Source organism: Armigeres subalbatus, chromosome 2 (genome assembly GCF_024139115.2).
Source record: "Armigeres subalbatus isolate Guangzhou_Male chromosome 2, GZ_Asu_2, whole genome shotgun sequence".
Lineage (NCBI taxonomy): Eukaryota > Metazoa > Arthropoda > Insecta > Diptera > Culicidae > Armigeres > Armigeres subalbatus.
In genome coordinates this window covers 104,748,855-104,770,167 of record NC_085140.1, presented here as the reverse complement: position 1 = coordinate 104,770,167, position 21,313 = coordinate 104,748,855, and the positions used below count along the sequence as shown (strand labels likewise).

General features: G+C 43.0%; 1 protein-coding gene across 1 annotated transcript in view; it reads left to right on the top strand.

Annotated features, from left to right (window-relative positions):
- Positions 1–13,556: 13,556 nt before the first annotated feature.
- The window catches only part of LOC134214855 (acetylcholinesterase), a 48,671-nt gene continuing 40,914 nt past the window's right edge, over positions 13,557–21,313 (top strand). The window contains exon 1 of the mRNA XM_062694142.1: positions 13,557–14,341. Within this exon, the coding sequence (XP_062550126.1) occupies positions 13,930–14,341 (412 nt within the window). The 5' untranslated portion in view covers positions 13,557–13,929. The remainder of the gene's footprint in view (positions 14,342–21,313) is intronic.

Genomic DNA, 21,313 nt, shown 5'->3' with positions numbered 1-21,313 from the left:
TTAATACAATATTTGTATAAAAAGCTTACAGAATTGTATATGCTCAGATTTTATACAATAATTGACAGAATTTTTTTTGGGTGTAGGCGTTTGCGGTCGGGACACAACCCCGGATACCCTTATCCAGAGGATGTCCTAAGCAGTGGAGAAGTGAAACGCAGTTTTGACTGCAACCACTGTTTTAAGATCTATGTAGCTTTTACTAGAGGTTTAACGTAGCCCACTGTCAAACTCCTAGGCAAATCCTACAGCTCACAGAGGGATTCGCCAAGTCTCTGGATATTGTTTATTTTATAGGTACTAGTTGATCTAGGGGCCCTCCTTAGCCGTGTGGTAAGACGCGCGGCTACAAAGCAAGACCATGCTGAGGGTGGCTTGGTTCGATTCCCAGTGCCGGTCTAGGCCATTTTCGAATTGGGAATTGTCTCGACTTCCCTGGGCATAAAAGTATCATCGTGTTAGCCTCATGATATACGAATGCAAAATTGGTAACATGGCTTAGAAACCTCGCAGTTAATAACTGTGGAAGTGCTTAATGAACACTAAGCTGCGAGGAGGCTCTGTCCCAGTGTGGGGATGTAATGCCAATAAGAAAGAAAGAAAGCTGATCCAGCACACCTGTCCTGCATAGTAAGGGAAATAGTCCGCTGTAAACTTTCCATGCAAACTTTAAGCCTAGTACGCTGCTGAAAAGTACTGTGCAGATAGATAGGATACGGAATGGTCACGGAATGATTCCGCTATTGAATTGAATCCAGCTTCCTTCAAGCATGGTCTTGCTTTGTGGCCGCGCATCTTATCGCACAGCTAGGTAAGGTTCTTTATCTACATATGTGTATCTACATATCATCAATCCGATCGACGGACATTTCAATTCTTAAAGAAGCACTCAGACCCTAAAAGCCCTTTCATAGTTACACAACACCAACACTATGAGTCTCCCTGCCTTCTATCATTAGTCCTTAGACAAAAAGGATTATAATTATTACAAGAGCCTAATATTGAAATTTTTACAATTTGCTGCCATCCAAAACTGAAAATGAGAGCCCGACTATATCATAGAGGGGTAAAGTGAATGAGACAAAACTCATTCAAATAAATTGCAACTCTACCTATGTATACAATACAAAAAGTTGAGTGCACGTGCACAACAAAACGGAAGTGCCTAATGGACGTTGGCGCGCCGCTGCTGGCCCACTACTATGTCGTTATAGTTTTTGTCCCGGCTTCTCCGACCTAATGCCAGCGGCAGCGCTTCAGGCAAAATCTAAAACCCCCTTTTTTGCAACCATGCCGCACGGTTGGAGCTTTGTTGTGATTTTTGATTCGCCTGTCGGTCACCACCACCACCACCCACTTTGTAGAGCCGTTTTTCCGTTGCGATTGATTCCGATCCTACCACCCAACACTTGCTTTGTGGTGAAATTTGAAGAAAGGTGCGGGAAGAGGCTTGGCGACAGTCAGGTGGGTGGGTGGTTGTGTGCGTATCTGAGACTATTTCACTCTCGTTTTACCGCCGCCCCGGTCGCCTTTGTTCGAAAGTGATTCTATCGCAAATATGCTAATTTGGACGTTAGAGTTTCCTTTTCAGTCGGCGCACCAAATGGGTGGGGGGTTAGTGTAGTAGCGCAATAGAAGAAACAAAGCCTGGAGGGTTTGTAAGAAAGAAGCAAGTTCTTTTAGTGGATGAAATAAGGATAGCTAGAAGGAGGTGGCAGATTAGCGAATATGGTTACAGTAGTTGTTCGAATTTATATTTACAATTCTTACAAATGGCAGACAACATAGGTAATAAGGCCCTCTTTGACTTGCTAAAAGATGAACGTGTTTTGGCTTGAATGCTTTCAATGTGATTTTTAAAAGTTAATTTCTGACCTAGCAGTAGTGCTAAATATTTAGCTTCGCTAGACCAAAAAATTGGAATTCATAGTGACAATATGTCTGCTAGAAGGTTTGAAATAAGAAGCTCTCGGCTTATGTGGGTAAATTATAAGCTGATTTTTGGAAGCGTTCGGGGAAATTTTCCATTTTTTCAAGTAAATGGAAAAAATATCCAAACTTTTTTGCAATCTACTACAAATGATACGAAGGCTTCGACCTTTGGCGGAAAGGCCCGTGTCATATGCAAACAAAGATTTTTGACACCCTGGTGTTAGCTCAGGTAAGTCAGAAGTAAAAATGTTATACATCATGGGCCCCAGTATGCTGCCTTGGGGGACACCAGCTCTTACAGGTAATCTATCAGATTTCAAATTTTGATAGTTTTCTTGCAGTGAGCGATCTGATAAATAATGCGTTTTGTAGATAGTCAGTTTGGTACGGCGGCGAACTCTATTCTCTATTCGATCAGAGCGTTTTGAGGAGTCCAAGGTATGTACCCCCATCGAACCCCCTTCAACGCGATGTAGGTAGCGCAACCCTGGTAATCGAAGATTCTACAGTTACCAAGAAAGACAAAAGTAGAGCAAATGGATTGATTCAACGGCAACAGACTCGGCAACGAATAAAGGACAACGATTGGAAAGTCGGATATTAAAACGTGAGAACTTTGAATGAACCCGGACGTGTTGGGCTCGTGAGCTGCAGAAGGTCGGGTAAATGCTTCAACTATAGCCTGATCAGCATATATGCCCCAACAAACGATAAGCCTGATGACGTGAAGGATGAGTTCTATGAGAGCCTTGATAAGGCATACGGAGAGTAATCAACACACGATGATAAAATTGTCATCGGGGATGCAAATGCGCAGATCGGAAGAGCAAGTTTCTGTTATGGATACGGAAAGTCTTCATTCCGCTTCCAACGATAATGGTGTGCGACTTGTAACCTTTGCTGCTGCTAGAGGGATGGCAATCAGCAGTACTTCGCACGTAAGAATATCCGCAAACACACCTGGCAACATCCGAGTGGAGATACTTGCTCACAGATAGACCACGTGCTGATGGACGGACGCCATTTCTCGGATATTATAGATGTAAGATTTTTCAGAGGTCCGAACATCGACTCGGATCACTACCTTGTAGTTGCAAAAATCGGGCGCGACTTTACAGCGTCACGAATTCACGAAACAACAGAACGATGCGTTTCAATATCCAACGCTCGTAAGTTGAAGGAGTTGCTGAACAGTACCACTAGAAGCTGGACGAGCGGATAGGAGATGCCTCCGGATCTGGCGACGTCAACAGATTGTGGGAAAATATCCATGAAACTGTGACTAGAACAGCGCAGGACGTGAACGAAATGGTTGGTTTGATGAGAAGTGTCAGCGAGTGACGGACGAGAAAAATGTTGCTAGGAGTCGACTGCTAGTGGCTCGTACCCGTCCCAACAGAGAGTGATACAGTGTAGCAAGGGCAGAAGAGAAACAAATCCACCGCAGAAAAAGAGCAACACGAAGAGAGTGTAATAGCTGAAGCGCAGGAGAACATGAGAACATGGATAGAAACTACATGCGGAGGTGTTACGCAACTGTCAATGGCTCGCGGCATAAGACTGCGCCTTGTGCAATGATCGAGAGGGGAATTTGCTGACAGGCAAGACTATGGTGGCAGCCAGGTGGAAGGAGCACTTCGGAGATTTGTTGAACGGTGGAAATGAAGGTGTATTAAGGAGCAGGATGGACATAGTCGGCGACGGTCATGCTGTGGAACCACCAACGCTGAACGCAGTTGGGGAAGGTGGTGAGACTTGATCCCCGGGGAGACTTGTTTTATCGAGAACTAAAGTAGTTTTGTTCTAGCGTATTTTTTAGTACAGATCCTCTAGACTAGACAAATGACCTTTATGTGGTGAGTTATTTTTTGGATTGACAACCTTATTTATTCTGCAGGGCGGTTCGTATGTTTTGACCTTCCTAAAGATTTTTTTATTGGCCACGCAAAATTTGAACAACTTTTCATAACAATGACCAAATGCTTTCGTTTTTTCACAGCACAAAGCCATAAATCTAGATTGCTTTGAGAATAGGTCGTATGTGCAAAAGAGAGATTCTCTTTGATCACGCTCTCTTTCGCTAATAAATCGGCTAGTTTTGCATGTTTTGCTACGATTCCACTTCAACATGATAGACAAAGCTATTGTCTTTGGATATCTGCCAAGAAATTCTAAGTAAACTTTTGTATAGTTTAGTAATAATCGAAAGAGAATAGATCCAAAGAGAGACTCTCTTTTGCACATACGACCTATTTTCAAAGCACTCTAGAAATATGCTTAATGATCTGTACTGATGAAAATGTCAACATTCCATCAAAGTTTTAGGATATTTGGATTTGAAGTTATTGCCTCAATATGGGGACACTTGATCCCCCATTAGTCACCCCATACAAAAATTTGACGAAAAAATTCAAAAAAATATAAATCTGTTCTCAGGCTTCTAATTTTGTGTAGATTTGACAAATTCGATGAAGGGTTGTCAGGAAAAAATATTTATTGCGTAGATATCTCGCTTAACTTTTCAAAAGGTCCTAAGTAACATTTTTTTCTCGATTTAATTTGAATAGCGCAATCAACAGACCAATATGAAAGCTTTTGATTGCAGTACTCAAATTAAATCATGAAAAAAATGTTACTTAGGTCCTTTTGAAAAGCTAAGCGAGAATCATAGAAAGGGGATCAAGTCTCCCCAAACTTTAAAATTGCATATGCTGTCGAATTCAATAACAAAAATCGTTATTGTATACGCACAGCAATTCAGAAATTCCCCGTACAGTGAACGTTTGCTAATTTGTTTTTTCTAGTTATGGCGCTTTTTAGTTGAGGGTTCGCTAATTGCGGCAAAACCCAATTAAAAAGCAGCTTAACGTCAGCATGTGATATCAAAAACGCGTTGACGTTTTGTTTCCGTGTTTGGCGGGATCGATATCTTCTGGCGCGTAAAATTTTCCTTTGTTCAATGCAAAAAGTAAACAACTTTGACGCTTGTCAAAACGCCCCACTAACGAACGGCATCCGCTAGTTGGGGTGAGGCCGTGCCCCTATTAACGAACGATCACTGTATCTTGAAGGAAAAATATTGAAAAAATCTGAGGGCACCTTTCTAGTTTTATCAAAGCAAGTTCTTGGAGAGGGATCAATTTCTCCCGAATATTTTAAAAGTCGATTTCTAACAGAACTCCAAAAAATCGATTGTGTATCATTAACAACAATAATTTAAGGACTGTTATACATCAGTAAAGTTAAATAATATATTTCTTAGAGAGTCTGTGTGGAAATCGCGTATGTTTATTTATTTTTGGCTGTAATACATCGGAAATCAAAAAAGGGGATCAATTCTCACCAGTCTTCCCTAAAGCTGCTGAGAAAGACGAGATCCCGGTGGAGCTTCTCAAACACAGAGGTGAGCAGCTGCATCAATCAACTCGGCGTACAAAATATAGACTGAGACCGCTAGAGGAGTCCTTCATCGGCAAATACCAGACAGGTTTTCGTGAGGGCCGATCATCGACGGATCAGATGTTTAGCCTGCGGATGATCCTTGATAAATTCCAGCAGTACAACCTGCAGACTCACATCTGTTCATTGATTTCAAAGCAGCGTACAATTCAGTGAAAAGAAATGAGCTGTGGCAGATAATGTCCGAACATGGTTTTCCGGCGAAACTGATTAGACTGATACGTGCAACGCTGGATGGCTCAAAATAAAGTATTCGGATGGCAGACGAAGTGTCAACCTCGTTTGTGACCTTAAACGGATTGAAGCAGGGTGATGCACTTTCGAATTTATTGTTCAACATTGCACTCGAGCGCGGTTTTAGGAGATCTGGCGTGCAGAGGAAAGGTACTATCATCACACGGTCGCATATGCTCCTGGGCTTTGCAGACGACATCGACCTCATTGGAATCGATCGCAGAGCAGTAGTGGAGGCTTAACCATTAACACTTCCAAGACAAAGTACCTGGTGGCAGGTAGATATAGAGGAATACCTATTGGTGCTGAGGTAGTGCTTTATGGGGATGTTTTCGAAGTTGTTGAAGAATTTGTTTACCTTGGAACGCTTGTGACATGTGACAATGACGTTTCCCGTAAAAAGAAAAGATGTATTGCTGCTGCGAATAGGGCTTTTTACGGATTACGTAACCAGCGTAGGTCTCGCGACATACAAACAGAAACGTAATTTGCTTTTTACAAAACTCTGTTTTTACCAGTGGCTCTTTATGGACATGAAGCATGGAGGTTAAAAAAGGCGGACCGGAGAGCTTTCGGGGTTTTCGAGCGAAAAGTGCTGCGTACAATGCTCGAAGGGAAACTAGAAAATGGTGTGTGTGGCGCAGACGCATGAAACATGAGCTGTATCAAGTATACAAAGAAGAAAATATTGTGAATCGTATAAAATACGGCAGACTTCAGTGGGCTGGTCACTTAGTGCGAATGTCGGAAGAAAGAATAGCGTAAAAAATATTCAACAGAGCTGGCTGCACGCGGTGGAGTCGGACCTGAGGACCCTGAACGTTCGGGTAAGCACGGTGTATTCGCGGCATTTATGAATTATCTGGCGCACGACGAACACCTGGTTCATGAACTCTCTTATAATTGGGGTTAATCAACGGCTTAAAATTGACTCCAATCCAGCTTATAGCCCCCTTTTGTATATGTCACACAAGACACCACCATATTGGTAATAAAATATCTGCTCAGTGCAGCGCTCTAACCAGTGCCTCACCATATCTTGCGCGTGTGTTCCCAGCTTCATCACCATTCAAGTGCTCTTCGTAGTGCTACTGCCACCTTTGAATCACCTCACACTCTTTAAATTTGAACTGCACATAATATGCAGGGACTCTATGGACTTGTAAGAACATGCTGGGTTGATTTTGGTTTGATACCAGGCGTAGTTGACCGGGTAGACCAATTGATCAGAACTCCAGAACAATTTTGGAGATCCTTGAATATCTGCATTACATTTATTTCCACTTCACATAACAGGCAAGGGCTCTAGGTGCGTATTTGGACATGCTGGGAGATTTAAATTTGTTACCATGGGTAGTTGACCTGGTAGACGAATTGATCTTAATTCCAGAACGGTTTGGAGAACCTAGCACATTTGCATTAAACTGATTTTGATCTGCATATATTTCGAAAGGGCTTTAGTGGGTGGATGGATAGGACATGCTGGGTTGATTTTCGTTATGAAATTCTTTTGAATCTGTAAATTTTACTCATATTGAAGTTGGAGAATCGAAATTTTCTATACTCTGAATGACAGCATCCGTACCCCAGTCGATCTTGCAAAAAAAAATAGCATCACTAGAAGACGCCCGGAAACCTGCTGTTTGAAATCATGATTCTAATGATTTCTTGATCTATATGATAACCAAGAACATCAACTTCCCAACAATAAATTAGATTCAGGTTTCCCTTAGTACAAGCTGCTATAGAAATGCTTGCACCCTTTTTCTTTTATATATTTGAACGGATGTGCTGAAATTTGCATAAAAAGTCACAAGATAAATTGCTCAAACGTACCATGGGTCTCCATATGCTGTTATACTTACAGGGGTTAGACAAAAAAGTTGAGATAGGCGAAATTTTGTCGAAGTTCAAATCAATAGAACATTGCGTAGAGTGATCCGATATTGATGAAACCGGGACCATCGGATGCGAACACTCTTCTAGTATACTGTTCTCATGAAAAACCTGAGATAGTCCTTTGGCAACCGGAGATGTTCCGGTTTTTTCGAGGCTATGTTAAAAATGCATATTTTCTTCTGCTTGTCATTTTATGTGACGTTTACTGTCATCATGTTTCATGCTTTCCCCAAAAACTAGAACTAATATGCTGACCAATGCTGGCTGCATATCGAAAATCCGTTGGGTATACGCAGAGATATGGCCATTTTCGTGAAAACGGTTCGGAATTGGCCATACATCCCAAACAAATGTCACTTTGCCAGAACACCCGGAACCTGTTACAAATTGGCCAAACAGTCTTTCAGTCCTCAAAATGTATCTTTAATATGGTTCAGATGGCATGGTGCCAGATGGTGCCAGAACCCGCCCCTCCTGGAAGGTCCATGGAACCTGCTATAAGGAGGGCAGTGGACACTATTATTTTGGAAATGTTTCTGTGATCATCGCCTCGCAAAGCCATGAAGATAGATACCCATATTTGCATTATTCCGATCTGTTACCATTTCATCATGTTCCCGGAACCGTTTTTACGGAAATGGCCATATCTCTGCGTAGTCTGCGTAGGATTCTCGATCTACAGCCAGCATTGGTCGGCATATTAGTTTTAGTTTATGGAAAAAACATGAAACATGATGAAAGTAAACGTCACATAAAATGACAAGCAGTACAAAAAATTCATTTTGAACATACCATCGAAAAATCCGGAACATCTCCGGTGGCCAATGGCCAATCTGAGATTCTGCATAGGGACAATATATTAGAAGAGATTCCGCGTCCGATGGTCCCGGTTTTATCAAAATCGGATTCTTCTAGGCAAAGTTATGCTGATTGGAATATCAACAAAATTTTGCCTATCTCAACCTTTTTGTCTAACCCCTGTATATGCTGCTAAACAGTTAACAATTTATCGTTTCCTCTGGCAGACCTATTTTTGCATGAATAACACTTGTTCGCACATGAAGCGAACGAAAATCAAATATTCCTTCCATTTTGTTATCATCATCTTCTTAGATGTGTTGTTGTTCCATTCCCCAAAATTTAATTCTTCCAACCTACAAAACTTGCACTGCTACCTGCTAGAACTTACGCAAAGCAAGAGCTCTCTATTGTGTACAGTCACCGTCATCATCATCAATGATCATTGCATCACCGCATCAACAGCGAGAATTTTCTAAACGAAGCCACGCCCCCATAAACTTGGAAGAAACATTTCACATTGTCATTGTATACTATTAGACTATATAAGAAATGTGCACAATGTATCTCATTCATTCAGTATTTAGCCATTGTACGGCAATAAACCAGCCAAAGCAAAAGAACGATGCGTTTTTCATTCCCCGAAAGCAGCCAAACCAACCGGCTCTTTTCAGAGCTATGAGTTAATTATCCCTCCAGTCTGAGCTATCGACACACCAGGCATTCCTTCACCGAGAAGGAATCGGAAGATCATCCGTGGCATTCTCAACCGAAGGATTGCCCTCATCATTCGAATGTCCGTGACCGGACATTTTGGTCCTTCGAACCGGATCTGGACGATCCGTTTTCCGTTTGTTGCAGCCGCAACTGTGATCTGACAATCAGCCGATTGTCCATCGTTTCCCTCTGTCGATGCTCAGCAGAGTTAGTTAAAATAATTTTCTGGCTGATTCGAGGAGGAAAATTGCGTTTTAGTGCGAAAGTAAGTCGCGAGTGTAACCGTGAGTGAAAACGTTAGTGAAACCCGTCGCTGACGTCGTGTGATGCCGATTCAACACACACCAAGTAAAATCGAGCAGAAGAAGAGGATGATCTCAAATCGCTTGTTCACCTACGTGGACAGGTAAAGGCGAAAGTTACGCAAAGCCGTCGAAGAAGGATCAGAAGCTGCAATCATTTTCGAAACTCAGCACAACTACGCCTGCCTGTTTGTGGAAACGCTTATCCAGTCCATGGAAACTCCCAACGATATGAGGCTGGTAGCAAGAGGTCAACAAGAACCACCACGCATCATCGTCCAACAGCAACCACCCATTCCCACATTGGGTGGGAAACCAGAGAACTGGCCACGCTTTAGGGCCATGTTTCTCGATGTGATGAAGACCTCCACCGATTCCGACGCTATGAAGCTGTATCACCTGGACCGAGCCTTGATTGGCAGTGCTGCGGGAATCATCGACGACTCTATAATACAAGCCAACAACTACGCCCACGCCTGGACGCTACTGGAGGAACGTTTTGGTGACAAGCGACTCATTGTAGATACTCACGTTTTGAGTATGTTACACTTGAAGAAAATGACAAGACCCTGCTTCACAGAACTTCGAGAACTGATCGACGATGTAACTCGTCACATTGATGGCCTCAGCCTAATGAAGGAGCAAATGCTTGGAATGTCCGAGTGCTTCGTCGTGAACTTGGTTGCGAAAGCGTTGGACAACAGAACCCGCATAGAGTGGGAAGCAACTATTCCTCACAAACAAATTCCCACCTATAAGGACACCATGGACTTCCTGAAGAAGCGCTGCTCAGTCTTCGAGCGGTCTGAAGAAGCGATCCAGAAAACAACCTCGAAGCCGATTCCAGCAAAGGGACCCACTCAGCTGAAAACCTATGCCATTACCGAGAAAGGGGAGCCAACATGCCAAGTGTGCGGTGAAGGAAGCCACCCGATCTTCAAGCGCGACGTCATCATGTAGCCTGCAGCTGCTCACGGTAGGGAAATTATGTTGAGACGTAGGGTCGTTTATGCTCACAGAGTCACACGCATACAATCAATCCTGCTCACTTGAGAGGGAACGAAGGGGAAAACTGCAAGAATTATGTTTGCTCTCGTGGAAGTGTGAACCACAGATCTCTCACCTGGAATTGGCTCAAAAACCACACACATCTACCCGTCAGAAACGGTCTCTACAGGGCGAGGCCTGAGAACTTCTTGCAAAAACACGGAAAAGCGCACAAAAAGGAATAAAGGTGTAAATCACTCAAACCTAGGGTAATTAAAGCAGAACTAAACCACCAAATACAATTTTCATTGCATGTACAATTTTATTGCTTCCTAACTGGCCTATCATTGAAGTGACGTCACTTAATTACTAGATTGTGGTACTTGCGGTTTTATCATAGAACTTGTTCTTCGTGGTGGTTATCTTGGATGGTGGGTTGATGGCGGTCTTCGGTGGCAAAACGGTGGTGGAGGGGGGCGGGGTGGTCTCAGTGTGGTATTCAGCGTTGGGCGGGTTGGTGGGATACCTCCAATGGGATCTTGGCTCCCGGTGCGAGTTGTCAATCGCTCGCGTCCCTTGGCTTTCCGGCGAATAATGGAGACCCCAGAACCGGAACAATTTCTGTCACGGCTCGACCGAGTTAATAACGACTCACGGTCCTTCGGATCTGGGAATCGTCACACGGAATCCTGTGAAGTATAGTTTCACCTGAGGGCGACGAGATGAAACCCGCACATAAAACAAAAAGGCCCGCTGTACGGACCTGTTCAAAACACATTAGTATTCAGCCAAATTATTTTATCCCAACCCACGAGTACCACAAACACACTACAACAATTCTATCAATTTACTTAATTTACCTTTTGTTGTATAGTTTTGCCACTAATCACAGAATTGGCTTCACCTATTGGCTTCTATGGACAATAGTCCTATTCACTTTAATAATGGAATAATAGAACAATCAGATTACAAAAGAACCACATTTTCTTAACAAATTCACTAACCGTACTAATTACTGTGATCCTAGTTTAAGATTGTAATTTTATAATTTGCCGTTTAGCTTGTAAGTTTTACCTATAATAACACAAAGTTTTAATAATTTACACCAATTGAACAATTTTTACACATAATACTTTTAATTTAGGAACACGACGCGCACTTCTTATTCCTTGTAAAGACTCGGACAGAAAGACGGATATGATTTAGGCCAAGCTCTAAATAATTAAAATAGTGAGATACGGACCCGAAAATAACCCTTCCTTCCTTTGTGATTAACATTGCTCTTGTATTCAAGTCAGCTAATTCAAACCGCTACAAATAAACATAAATTGATGGGCGAGTGGCTAACTGATATCATAAGCGTGTGAGTCCCATTTAGGAAGATAGGGTCGAACTCTTGCATGACAAAAGACTCACATAGGACATAAGCAGGGAGAGGGATTTTTGCTTGTAAAGGAGCTACAAGCTTCATCATGGGACCAACGGTTACAATCCGCAAGATGTCCATTCCAGATCGGGAAGCCAAGGTAAGAGAGCTCAAAGCTTGCTTTAATTGTCTGAGAGTAGGGCATAGGAGCAGTGCGTTACTTGTTGGAAATGTGAAGGCAAACACCATACCCTCCTCCACCCTGAGTCTGACGTTTCCCCATCGACACCAGAATCCGATGATTCGGATTACGAGATTCAAAACCATCAAATACAGTCCACTTCTGCCGTCTATCCTGCAAAGAGGGTTTCATCTATGTGCAACAATCTACTTATGACAGCCGATGGAAAACTACGTCCTTGTCGAGTTTTTCTTGATAGTGGTTCACAAGCACACATTGCCTCACGGAAATTCATTCATTACCTTAAACTTCCTCTGCTCTTGACAAAGGTTGATATTATCGAAATTAATTTATTGGCTTTTTTCGGTGATAATTATACTACTCAAAGCGAAAGGGAGTAGATGAAAGTAATGAAGATACAGATTCGATTGACACCGCAAACGAGCGGCAAGTGTGAAATGAATAGAAACTGAAGATTAGCAGAGGGCCATATTAGAGAACAAGCATTGTTGAAATCGCTGTTATTCTGCCTAACGTCCACCCAGGAACGGCTTGGATAGTGACGTGGTGATCACTGTACCAAGACAGCCTGTCTTGGTATTGTCCTCTCCTAATAATAAATTGACCGTGAGGACGTGGCTGAATCTCGAAATCATAAACACTGAGAATAGTTTTCCAATCCGTAAAATTGCTATTTAATTTGTGAGCTGTGCATATGTATTTGTTGTTTCTCGATTCGACCAATCACGACTAGCAACTACAAAACATACAATAAATCAAGTTGAGCTGAATTATGAGGTGTACCGTCGTGCGGGGCTTTTTTTGACAAATCGGGAGCTACTTTGGACATTTTGAAACAAGAATTATAACGTTAATTACTATCAAATTTCCATTATAAGCATTCAGGTGCATTGTTGCTAGTTGGATGGCAATTTTCTGTTTCAAATTTTGTATTTGTTTCGTTTATTTTTCCCAGAAAATTAGAAATTCAAAGTAGCCCCCGTAGTCAAAAGAAGCCCCGCACGACGGTATAGGATTCAATAATAATATATAAGAAAATTATTTTGAGAAAAATACGACTAGTAGATTTTGTTCTATTATTGTCATGAGAATTTTTCAAAGCCTAGTGCGCTCAACATTAAGAACTCGCATAAAAAATGGTAGCTTCAACGAACGTTTCATAGATACATACTAAAAAAATATGGTGATAATTAAACAAAACTTGTTGCCTTCATTCTTCTACGGTATTTGGCCATTGAATTCAAATGTTCACAAAATCGTATTCCAACGTTAGAGTTTCAAAAGGAAAACCTCGTTCAATGACACTACGACGACGACGCTCAAGATTTACATACCAACCCACCGCATCAGGACCAGCCCGCTACCTCCATCAGCCAAGTCCCCGCAAAAAACGACGATGGTGACGACGGCGTGGCAGGCGCAATCCAAACAGAAAACCCTCTGCTCTGATGTTTTCCATCCCTTTTCAGTGAGGCATTTGATTTTCCCGACAACCGTTGGAACCGCTCTAGCGCTTCTCGATCGCGTGACTCACTTTTCCCTGGTCCGGCGGTGCCTGCTACCGAATTGCTTCGCTGTAGTCGATTCGTTTTTTTCCTCCTATAGGTGTGTGAATCCTGGCCCAAGTACCCTCTGACGGGGAACTGGTTTTGCGCCTTGATTTCCATTCGTCGTTCAACACTCGATCCGACCGGCAGGATTCCGACGGAGCACCGTCGTGGCGTTTCGAAGTTCCACAGTTTTAAACACCCATTCCACCGTGAGGCCCATTTGCTGATTTACTGCTCCAGTATTGTTTTTAGGTTACCAGTCGCTTTTGGGGCTTTCGTTTTGATTTGTACGCGAAACGTGGTGCTTTATGTTACTCGGTGCTGTTGTTCCCATTTCCCGCGGGCGCCATTTCCGTCCGACAAAGCAACAACACAAACCAAAGGAATAAAGGAGTTTTTATCGGTTTTTGCCTTTTCTGAAGCATCGTGGTCGTGATCTATCATATATGAATAAGTGCAAAAAGTTTAAATTCAAGAAAAAACATGACGCGCAATAGATTACTGTTGAGAGTGGTGGTCCAAGTGCTAGTGACGGTGGCCATTGTTCGGCAATGTTCCGGCCGGGATCCTCCCACGGTGGAGATACCCAACCAGGGCACGGTGATGGGAACGTACATGAAGATGTTTAGAACTCAACGAGTGATTGCGTATTTGGGAATTCCGTACGCCCAGGCACCGACCAACGAGAAACGATTTACTCCGCCGGTGGTTGATGGGCTGCCCAGCTGGGAAGGAGTTAAAAATGCGTCCACTTTCGGTCCACAGTGTTGGCCTTCTCCCCGGGAAACACATCGACGACACAACCAGTTGTTTCTGGACTTAATCAAGCCGGCTGACGATGCAGAGAAGCAGTATGACGAGGATTGTCTACTTTTGAACATTTTCATACCGGACGGTGAGTACAGTCGTAAGAAAATGTGTTGGGAATCATAATTCAACGTCACTTGCAAACAGTAAAACCACATTCAAATTTATGCAAAAATTCGTTCTTCCTGTCGCATGTTAAAACGTTACGAAAGGGGACTCGTCTTGGTCCTAAGTGCAGCAGTACATGCACGACACAGACGAAAGGGAAATGAACCAAAACGAAAAACGTTGGAAAGCTGGGGAAATATATTTTCAGCAAAACATAGCGGTTTCCTTGAACAAGTTTATTGCCCAGTTGGCGACACCAATCGAGGTCGGTCTTTTACGGGTTACTGACTTGCCCGCAACGAAGGCACAGCTCAGTGGAAGGAAAGCGATAATGTTTGGTCCGGCATTTCATTAGAAGTATTTCTCGCTTCTTTAAGCGAGTAGATCTTCCATACCTTAAATATATGCAAATCTTTCAAATGTTTGTAGTTAGTTGAATGAAGGCTTGGTAACAGCATCAAATCTAGGTAATAGAACTACTTTAACTTATATACCAAGTAATTCAGGAATTGAATATTTTCTAGAAATGTTTTGGTTCTATAACTTCTTCTTTTCTTGTTATCGTCATTACGTCCTTACTTGGCATTGCTGGCTCACAGCTTAGTGTTCATTCCACACGTCCACAGTTATTACCTGCAAGGTTTCCAAGCCATCACAATAGGACAGCCCCATATAAAGGAGTGGCCAAAACTACCAAAAGGCCAATTTTCGATTTGAGCGAGTAAAATGTGATGAATACACAGCTTATAACCTATATTTTTATAATCAGGACGGTTTTTATTTTTTAGATTTTTTTGAGAGGGGTTGGGGGCGTTCAAACTAGCCCCTCCTAGAAATGATATTTTTACGTTTTTTGGGAAAACGGCCAGCTTTGCCATATTTTCGTCTCAAAAGTAACATATTTATATATCGTTACAAAGCTCTTAAACAGATCTATGCAATAGACTTGATAATGTAGTCCAGAATTTAGTTTTAAGTAATTTTGTAAAAGCATATTTTACGCAGTTTTTAACGAACAAAACAGTTTGGTACCCCGCAATACCCCGCAGTAAAACATCATGCACTATACTATTGAACGCTTAAGCTTTGAGGACCATGAATAAAATTCTGCCCAAATTCACAACTTTGTAAGACACATGATTTTTTAAAAATGCCTATTTTTGCCTTTCTCGTGTACTAAGTATACGTAGAAGCTATATGATTGCTCCAAAAGCATTAAAAAGAACGCCCAAACACTCATAGTGTTGTATACCGATCGACTCAGTTCGACGAATTGAGGTGATGTCTGTGTGTACGTGTATGTTAATGTCTGTATGTGTGTGAGCAAAAATTATCTTAACTATTTTTTAGGCACTTACACTCAACCGATTTACTCGTAACAAGTTTCATTCGTCAGAGAACGTTGTTCCATTGCTCCCTATTAGAAATAGGCTGGATCGGACTATGGGCTCAAAAGTTATGGCCAAAATACATTTTCTTATAATGTACGAGAAAGATAACATTACCGCTAGGAGGATTAATCAGGTGTTTTGGTAAACTTCTTCTTTTTCAATTTTCATCTGAGTTACTCAATACTGCCACTTCAATTGAAAATGGTGACGAACACAATTTACATAACATTTGAAGGGGGAGGGTTATGTCTTAACGTTGCGCCTAATTCAAGAAAAAATCAACTAACACATAAAAAGCGTCACGCAGTAGAAGGGAAGGGGTTCAAAATTTACAATTTTGACATTACTACATAATAGAAGCGAATTATAGATTTAACCATAACGTGTCATAAAGTGGTGGATGAGTAGTGTGTTAAATAACTCCTTGTCACAATACGTTTTTATATTTATGAAAGAAATCTTATGGAAATATCAAATAAATGAAATTCCATTTCGTTGATGTCACAATATGACGCTAATTGAATCTGTTCTACTCTCCTTTGCTGGTTTAATAAGTTTTATTCAGTGAATTTTCAACACCAGAAGCTAATAGTGCTTTTTTGATCATTTTAGGAAAACTGTGTTGCGTCCATTTGTCTGTGACACGAATATACAGTAAAACCCTTCATATGACCATTAGTATTTTATCCAGCATCAAGCGGGCTTATTGCAAGCCAAAAAAAGTGACAAAATTCCGTTGGTTTTGTAGAATATGACTAAAATCGATACTATGCCAAAAATTGGTCTCATACCCCATTAAAGGCTCGAAAAAAATATTTTTCGTTTCTATCTATGTTTTTATGATTAATACCACCATTTATTACAGGATTCATAATTTTGGCCAAAAATACCTCCTTTTTTCCTATTGTGCCATGGTTGTAAATAATTGTAAATAATTGTTGTACCCGTATATCATGAGACGACACGATGATGCTTTGATACATGAGGCTAACATGATGATGCTTGTATGCCCAGGGAAGTCGAGAAGTTTTCCAACCCGAAAATGTCCTAGACCGGACCGGGAATCGAACATTCAATAGGGTCTTGCTTTGCAGCAGCACGGCTGCAGGAAGGCCACCCTAGACCTATAGCGACTAATATAGAATACAATGCAATATTTTAATTTATGGAAAACAACTTACATATTAATGTAAACCCAACTAATACCCAGGGATCGTAATGCTCACTCACGTAGATTTTCGCCGAGAAATCGTTTTGCGGGAAAATAAAAAGGCCTGATGAGAGATAACTATTTTTCTCTCATTGTCAGTGCAACGAAAAGTTGATTAGCTCGTTTTCTCACTTCTTTCATCCTTTTCGTGCCTTCGCGAATGCCAACAAAAGTAGCCTTTGTGGAACATATAACTTTTTCCCAATAAGCAGTCGATGTGGTGGTTTGGCTAATGTGAGCGCCATTTTTGTTGGTGTTCTGGGTTCGAATCTCGTTGCGATCATAAAATGTTCATAAATGCCCACCGAAGATTTTTGCGAAAAATGAGTGAGGCATAAGAATGGTGACTGGCTTCGAAAACATATTCTCCTTTGACTCGAAAATCGCTTGTTTTCGCCTCACCGGAACGTAAAGTACGAACCCTTCATATACCAATTTAATGTCAACAATGAAGTTCAATCGGATGTTTGGCATTGTGTTTTGGTGTGATATAGGAAAATAAGTTCAAAAGTAGCACTTACCAATGCTTCGAATCCAGATACAATTATCGAACGATTCTTTCTCTCTAGAGAGTTTTTATTAATTCATAATTTGGTTATGTGATCGCTTGAGAGTGTTGTTCATCCTCAATTATCTTTAACATATTTTTCAAATGTTGGTCTAAAAAATATATACATCCCCAGGGTTCGTAATACTCACTGAATCTCAGGAGCACAGGATAAACAACGAAAACAGATTCACCATGGGCTTGTAAAACGCTTGCTTTGGTCTCATCGAACAGAAAAGTCGAAAACCGGTATATTACAACCGGCTGCGTAGTTCAACGTCACTTTTGCGTGCAACCTGATTGGGCTGCACCTTTGAGTTTTTTGGGAAATTCCTTTACGAATTTTTTTTAAAAAATCCTTTAAAACTTTCTTCGGAAATACCTTAAGAAAATCTTTCAGATATTCCTTAAGAATACCTACAGAAAAGGTTTAAGGGATTCCTTTCCATATTTTTTTCGGAATGTGTTCCTCAGCCAGTAAGATGCGCGGCTACAAAGCAAGACCATGCTGAAGGTGGCTGGGTTCGATTCCCGGTCCGGTCTACCAAATTTTCGGGTTGGAAAATGTGTGGGTGAGATGTATTAGAAATTAAGCAATCCACTTCCAGCGTGCATTGATAACAGATATGCAAATATCATTCGTATAAAAAACGGTACAGTTGCCAACATTGATTAGTGAATAGCAGGCCATGACTTTGCCTCTTTCCTAGTCGGGCAACGAACGGAATTGCACACTCGATAAGACAGCTTGAGCTTGAGCTTGATTGACTGCTCGTAGTTGCTACTCCATTATTACCAGATCAGCTGTTCTTGCACAGGGTTCCAACAGATGTTTGTTTGGGACTAGTACACATCTTCAATGTACAAATACAATTTTTAAAAGTAAACATTGGGACCACATTCCCGTCGAATGCAACTTGTTGCGAGTATACCCGATACCAAGTTCCATAAACTTGTCTACAAAATGTATACTCATACACAAATGGATGCATGGCCAGGGGTGAAATAATGAGCTAGGCCTTTAACGGAGCCTGTGGGGTACCTGGGCACCCTTCACAGTAATTGTCCCATACCGCGTCATGCTGGGCTCTGGCGTGGTGGACCTCTTTTCCCGAGCAACTCGTGGGACCAAAATGGAAAAACAAGTCAATTCTTCAATTAGTGGTAGTAGTGTAGCCGACAACCCCTTCGCAAGAGGTGGGTTGTTCAGGTCTCCGCCTAGGAGGCCAGAGGCAATAGTCGGCAGCTCAGTGCGCAGCGCCAGCGTGGGTCACTCAACCTTCCTCTCGGCTAGAAAAACGCCGGTAGGGGTTATTGACGGCCCATGGCTTGTGAAGGCGATGAACCGCAAACGCGATGGGCTTTCGGCCTTCGAGGTGGCGACGGAACAGCTGGACGCCATCATCGACTTTGCGTCATCGAAGCATAATATCAGTAAGGACCTCAAGAGGAGCTTGCTGAAACTTCGAAAGTCGATGTTGGACGCCAAGCTGGAGAGGGCGGTCAGAACGGCCAAGTGCAAACTCGTGAAATCCGTGGAACCGAGATCTACCCAGACTGAGGTCCAAGGATTCACGGACTCGAGCAAGGTCGACCGAGGGCGTGCCAGCGAAGGCGGTGGCGCCAAAGTCTACCCAGACCATCATGACTTTAACGGTTCAAGTATACGGACGAGGCTAAGTACTCGGACGTCTTGAAGGCGATGAGGAGTGACGTCAAGCTCGGTGAACTCGGCTCCGACGTACGTCGAATAAGACGTACCCGGATGGGCGAGATGATCCTCGAGCTGAAGCGGGGCGTCTCGCAAAAGGGCGCCGCCTACAAGAAGTTGTCGGAGGAAGTCCTAGGCGAGACGTTCAAGGTGAGGGCACTCACGACGGAGGTGAATCTAAGGGTTAAAGACATGGACGAGATCACCGAAGTCGAAGAGCTCGTCACGGCACTGCGGCTACAGTGTGAAGTGGAGACGCCCACCGCAGCCGTTCGGCTACGGAAAGGTCCGGCAGGGACACAGGTATCATTGGATCGGCTATCTGCAGCGGATACCTCCAAGGTAGTCGTAGTTAGGGAGCGTCAAGGTGGGATGGTCGGTGTGCCCTGTGGGCATATACGAGCAACCCGAAGTTTGCTTCAAGTGCCTGGAACCGGGGCACAAGCAATGGGACTGCGAAGACCCTGACAGAAGCAAGCTCTGTCGACGCTGCGGATTGGAGGGACATGAGGCACAATGTTGCACGAACCCTCCCAATTGTTTGATTTGTTCCAGCAAAGCTGTGAACAGCAAGCACCCCATGGGAGGTTCGAAGTGTCCGGCGTTTAAGCGTGCTGCAAATTAACAGTGCAGGTAACGCAGCTGGCTTGCTCGGCCTCGCCCGAGTGTTTGGTGTGCGCAGGTTTAGAGGAAACGGCGGAACACGTGTTGTTCGTGTGACCACATGCTTGCCACATGTGGTCTGGACACTACCCCGGACAACCTAGTTCGGAGGATGTGTAAAGATGAAGTTGGCTGGAACGCCGTTTTATCGGCTATCATCCAAATCGTCTCGGAGCTACACAGAAGGTGGCGCGTGGACTCAAGGATAGCTAGTTCAGGCGCAAACAAGAGGTGGTCCAAGAGTTCGGAGTCGGCTTCATGGGTCATACCGGTGGTCATGCCCTGTGGTCGAACTCGATCCTTTTATCGAACAAGTGGCCGCGCGAAGAACAACATGGTATCGTCGCTTTCGTCGTCGGTCTCGTCGGTGGTATCGTCGCGTCGGTCAACCGGGCGGGTTCCGAGCCAGAGGACGGAAAGGGGTCCTCGTCAAGGCTGGGGTAGGCGTAGGCACTGCGTCGGCAAGTCCCTCTGTGTGTTGGCGAACAGACCCTATCCCAGAGAGGTCAAGAGAGGGGTGCACGCGGGATCATCATTCTTGATACCAGTCATGCAGAGGGAAGCAGGCGCGTAGTCGACCTTTCCCACCTTCCGAGGACATAGGGCGTGGTAAGGCCACCTAGAAAGCCGGCAATGCGCTGGCACGATACCATGGTGTTCTTCTAAAAAAGCGAGTCACGATGTTCGATGCTGCAAGGACACGCAGCTAACCTCAAGGGTGCGTCGTGCACTGGCCCCTCTTTGAAGCATTACTTTCTGGTTGTACCGAAGGGACTATGAGCTTGGCGGCAATGGAAACGGTTCAGCGGGTCGGGGATGTAGTCCTGCCTCCCTCGTTTGCTGTTGGAGGTGGTCCCTAACCCCGCACTTCCTGGACAACCCAGGATGTCTGTTGAGCAGATTCTTCCTCCATTGCTTAGGAAGAAAGAAAAAAACACACATACAGACATCACCTCTGTTCGTCGAACTGAGTCGATCGGTATATAACGCTATAAGTCCTACCTTCTATCAAAACTTGTTTTTGGAGTAATCCTATAGCCTTTTGGTACACCTTTGTTGTACGAGAAAGGCAAAAAGTTCAAACGAATTCCGAAACCAATTCCGCATTAATTTCTCAAACAAAAAGAAATCATAAAAAAAAATCCGAAGGGATTCTCCTAAGCGAATTTTGGATGGTTTTACTAAAACAATTTTCGTAGTTAAGAAAATTATTTTGAGCTTTTTAGTGGAATGTCTTCACTTGTCATAAGACGAGTTTGTACAATACAAGTGGTGGAATTTTCGTAGGTTTTTCCGAAAAAATTTCCGTAGGAATTCCGACCAAATTTCCACATGAATTTTTGACGGAATTTAAGAATTACTTAAGGAGTTTCCCAAAGAATTTTCGAAGAAATCTTGAAAGGAATTTCCGAAGAAATTCTCAAGACGCA